Source organism: Mandrillus leucophaeus, unplaced genomic scaffold (assembly GCF_000951045.1).
Source record: "Mandrillus leucophaeus isolate KB7577 unplaced genomic scaffold, Mleu.le_1.0 Scaffold74, whole genome shotgun sequence".
NCBI lineage: Eukaryota > Metazoa > Chordata > Mammalia > Primates > Cercopithecidae > Mandrillus > Mandrillus leucophaeus.
In genome coordinates this window covers 3,082,249-3,087,137 of record NW_012108030.1, presented here as the reverse complement: position 1 = coordinate 3,087,137, position 4,889 = coordinate 3,082,249, and the positions used below count along the sequence as shown (strand labels likewise).

The 4,889-nt window shown below is 55.1% G+C and overlaps 1 protein-coding gene across 1 annotated transcript in view; it reads left to right on the top strand.

Annotated features, from left to right (window-relative positions):
• CPT1C (carnitine palmitoyltransferase 1C) overlaps nt 1-4,889 on the top strand; it is a 36,422-nt gene that overhangs the window by 24,265 nt on the left and 7,268 nt on the right. Inside the window, exons 13-18 of the mRNA XM_011966070.1 lie at nt 759-875; nt 1,944-2,108; nt 2,347-2,481; nt 3,441-3,593; nt 4,364-4,477; nt 4,600-4,692. Coding sequence (XP_011821460.1) covers nt 759-875; nt 1,944-2,108; nt 2,347-2,481; nt 3,441-3,593; nt 4,364-4,477; nt 4,600-4,692 — 777 coding nt within the window. The remainder of the gene's footprint in view (nt 1-758; nt 876-1,943; nt 2,109-2,346; nt 2,482-3,440; nt 3,594-4,363; nt 4,478-4,599; nt 4,693-4,889) is intronic.

Genomic DNA, 4,889 nt, shown 5'->3' with positions numbered 1-4,889 from the left:
GAGATCCAGCCACTGCACTCCAGCCTGGGCGACAGAGCGAGACTCCGTCTCCAAAAAAAAAAAAAAAAGAAGAGAGAAGAAAGAAAAACTGAGGCTCAGGGAGAGGCAGAGGCTGGCCCAGGGTCACCCAGCAAAGAAAGGGTCTGGGGTGAGGACCTTCCTTTGATGAATTGGTAACTGGGGCTCAAAGAAGGAAGTGATTTTCCCAAGGTCCCACAGCGAGGAGTTACAGAGCAAGACGACGACTCCGGGCTGGGCGCAGTGGCTCATGCCTATAATCCCAGCACTTTGGGAGGTCAAGGCAGAAGGATCACTTAAGCCCAGGAGTTTGAGACCAGCCTGGGCAACATAAATGAGACCCTGTCTACAAAAAACATTAAAAAAAAAAAAAAAAAAAACTAGCCAGGCATGATGGTACATGCCTGTGGTCCCAGCTACTCCGGAGGATAGCTTGAGCCCAGGAGTTCGAGGCTGCAGTGAGTTATAATTTCACCACTGCACACCAGCCCGGGTGACAGAGCAAGACCCTGTCAAAAAGAAAAGAAAAGAAGTACAGGGACAGTAAACGCCGGTTGAGTATTGGTATTAGTCCTGTTCTTGAGGAACATGAACCCGAGACCCCATCTATGAACATCAGAGGTTTCTGTTTCTCAGAGACTTCCCCCTACCCCAAAAAGGGCCGTATGAAAAGAGGTCCCGGTTAGATGGCCTCAGTCCACAGGGAGGAAGGGTCTCTGACAGCCTCTGTTTGTCCACAGTTCACTCTGGCTACAGAATGCTTTCAGCTGGGCTACTCAACAGATGGCCACTGCAAGGGGCACCCGGACCCCACACTACCCCGGCCCCAGCGACTGCAATGGGACCTTCCAGACCAGGTGAGGCTGGGTTTCTGGGCCTCTCCTCCAAGTCCCAAGATTCCTAGCCTTGACTCCAAACTCATCCCCACCCCCAATCTCAATCTGAAAATCAACCCCATTTCTACCCCCAACCCGAAACCCACACTTCCCCCACCTCCAAATCAGGCCAAATGCATCTACAACCTCAAACCCCAAAACGAACCTCATCCCCAGCCCCAACTCCAACCCTCCTCCCATTGCCAATCCCATCCTCAACCCCAGCCCCATCTCTACTCGCTTCAGACTCAAAACTCACCACTGTCCAACCCCAGCACCAACCCCCACTCCATGCCCAATCCCATCCCAACACCACCACCACACCTGAATTCACTCCCATGTTCATCCTAACTCCACCCCATACCCAACCCCAACCCCAACCCCATCCTGTACTCAGTCATGACCCCACCTCCAACCACAACCCATGCCCAACTCCAATTCACTTTCCATATCCAGCCCCTTCCCCATTCCATTCCCAAACCACTCTCAGTCCCTCCTCCATTCCCAACCCCAGCTTCAGCTGTGGCCCAACCCCAATCCTGTTCCAGTCTGCACTGCCATGCCTATCCCCATCTTTTTTTTTTTTTTTTTTTTTGAGACGGAGTCCGGCTCTGTCACCCAGGCTGGAGTGCAATGGCGCGATCTCGGCTCACTGCAAGCTCCGCCTCCTGGGTTCAAGCGATTCTCTTGCCTCAGCCTCCCAAGGAGCTGGGATTACAGGTGCCTGCCACCACGTCTGGCTAATTTTTTGTATTTTTAATAGACATGAGGTTTCACCATGTTGGCCAGGCTGGTCTCAAACTCCTGACCTCAGGTGATCCACCCGCCTCGTCCTCCCAAAGTGCTGGGATTACAGGCGTGCGCCACCATGTTCAGCCCCTATCCCCATCTTTAGTCTCATCCTTCAATTCTCTTCTGTTCTTTGTCCCCATTTCCGTATTCTGCCGCAACCCTAACTCCACGTCCACCTTCGCTTCCAGCCTCATTCCTGGCTTTCACCCTACCCCCATCTGTAACCCCAACTACTCCTCTTCCCTCCTCCTCTGGCAGATCCACTCCTCCATCTCTCTAGCCCTGAGGGGAGCCAAGATCTTGTCTGAAAATGTCGACTGCCATGTCTTTCCATTCTCCCTATTTGGCAAGAGCTTCATCCGACGCTGCCACCTCTCTTCAGACAGCTTCATCCAGATCGCCTTGCAACTGGCCCACTTCCGGGTCAGCTGGGTTCCCCAACCACAGCCCCCTCAGGGTCTCAGTCCACCTGAGCCCCCAGGACCTGCCCCTCCATAGTTCCCTGTGGTCGTTGCCATTGTGGGTCGGCCATCTTGAATTCTCTCTCCCAACCATTCTTGGGCTGGCTGGAGGACGCTGGAGGTCTGGACAGAGATGGGTCACGTCTGTAAGATTTCCTGAGCCCTGCTGACAGACTCCTCTTTTCCTCCTTGTCCCCCAGGACAGGGGTCAATTCTGCCTGACTTATGAGTCGGCCATGACTCGCTTATTCCTGGAAGGCCGGACGGAGACGGTGCGATCTTGCACAAGGGAGGCCTGCAACTTTGTGAGGGCCATGGAGGACAAAGAGAAGACGGTGGGTGCAAGCCTCGCTTGAGGCTTCAGTCATTTCCGGGTACTCACTCATCCACTTGCAAACATTGATGGGACCTACTGAAGCCAGTCTCCATGAGGGGCACGAGGGACAAGGGATGAATCAGACCTGGCCTCTGACTTCAAAGAGCTCACCCTTGGGGGAGACAGCCCAGCATAGTGTGATATCTGCTTTCATGGTGGTCTCACAGGGCACTGGGGGAGCACCCAAGAAGGAACCCCATTTATTTATTTATTTATTTTTGAGATGGAGTCTTGCTCTGTCACCCAGGCTGGAGTGCAGTGGCACAGTCTTGGCTCACTGCAACCTCTGCCTCTCAGGTTCAAGCAATTCTCGTGCCTCAGCCTCCCGAGTAGCTGGAATTACAGGTGCCCGCCACCATGCCCAGCTAATTTTTTTTTTTTTTTTTTTTTAGTAGAGACGGGGTTTTACCATGTTGGTCAGGCTGGTCTCGAACTCCTGACCTCGGGTGATCTCTCTGCCTCAGCTTCTCAAAGTGCTGGGATTACAAGCATGAGCCGATGGGCCTGGCCGGAACTCCATTTTTACAATGTAACTCTGCCCATTTAACCTCTATGTGACCTTATGACCTTCCTTTGCACCATTCCCCGCACCCCCCTCTGCCCAGATCCCACCCACCCCTCACTTCTGCTCCCTTGCCCCACACCTACTCCCGCACCTACAAGGTATTGTGGTTCCATGGGAGGAGTTTGGGCTCTGGGGCCAGATACACCTAGAAACCCACCTGGCTGTCCCTGGCTGTGTGAACCTGGGCACATGATTTCCCCTCTTTAAGCCTCAGTTCCCCATCTGTAAAATGGGGTTGATATTCCCACCTTGCAGGGATGCGGCAAGCTTGGTTGAGGCCAGGTGTGCCGCAGGCCCAGCAGTAAGTCGACTTCCTGTCTTTCCATGACCTGTGACCTCCCTGGGGACCCCAGGACCCACAGTGCCTTGCCCTGTTTCGCGTGGCAGTGGACAAGCACCAGGCTCTGCTGAAGGCAGCCATGAGCGGGCAGGGAGTCGACCGCCACCTCTTTGCACTCTACGTCGTGTCCCGATTCCTCCACCTGCAGTCGCCCTTCCTGACCCAGGTTGGGGCACAGGGAAAGGGTTAGAGAGGGAAATGGGAGACCATGGAAGAAGGGAGAGGCTTCAGGGAAGGAGGGTGATGTTGAAAAAGGACCCATCAAGGCCGGGCGCGGTGGCTCACGCCTGTAATCCCAGCACTTTGGGAAGCCGAGGTGGGCGGATCACTTGAGGTCAACAGTTCGAGGCCAGCCTGGCCAACATGGTGAAATTCCATCTCTACCAAAAATACAAAAATTAGCTGGGCATGGTGACAGACACCTGTAATCCCAGCTACTTGGGAGGGCTGAGGCAGGAGAATCCCTTGAACCCGGGAGGCGGAGGTTGCAGTGAGCTGAGATCGCACCACTGCACTCCAGCCTGGGCGACAGAGTGAGACTCTGTCTCGAAAAAAAAAAGGGTGATGTTGAGAAAGGACGCATCAGCAGAGAAGTCAGTTAGAGCGCTGGAGGGCGGGGGAAGAAAGGCAGAAGGCGGAGATGCAACCAGGCAACTGGAGCAGACAAAAGAGGAAAGGGTCAGTGGGGTGGGGCTAGGAGGAAAGGGCGTGGTCAGAGGAGGGGCGTGGTCCGAGGGAGAAGGGGAAAGGGACGTGGTTGGTGAGAAGATGAGGGGCGTGGCCAGATAGGGCATGGCCAGGAGAAGGGTGTGGTCAGGGAGAAGGAGGCCCGGGATTTAGGGGTGAGAAAGAGCCAGGGATGCAGGGAGTGAAGTGGAGCCAAGGGCCGGAACTGCAGATCTCTGTCCTGCACATGTGATGGGCTCCTGTCCTCAGGTCCATTCGGAGCAGTGGCAGCTGTCCACCAGCCAGATCCCTGTTCAGCAAATGCATCTGTTTGACGTCCACAATTACCCGGACTATGTTTCCTCGGGCGGTGGATTCGGGCCTGTGAGTGGAGCTGGCGCGCGCTGGCCCCTAGAGGAAAGAGGGGGCTGGGGGCCTGCACTCCTGTCTAGTGGGGGTGGAGGAGACCGGAGATATTTTCTTCCCTTCACTCTTTCTGACTCCAGGCTGATGACCATGGTTATGGTGTTTCTTATATCTTCATGGGGGATGACATGATCACCTTCCACATCTCCAGCAAAAAATCAAGCACAAAAACGGTGAGACAAACGTGTGTACCCACCAACTCCCTCTTTCCTCAGGAACCAGGAGCCTAGGCCCCTAGCCCCTCCTCCCTCAGACCCAGGAGTCCAGGCCCCTAGCCCCTCCTCCCTCAGACCCAGGAGTCCAGGCCCCAGCCCCCTCCTCCCTCAGACCCAGGAATCCAGGCCCCAACCCCTCCTCCCTCAGACCCAGG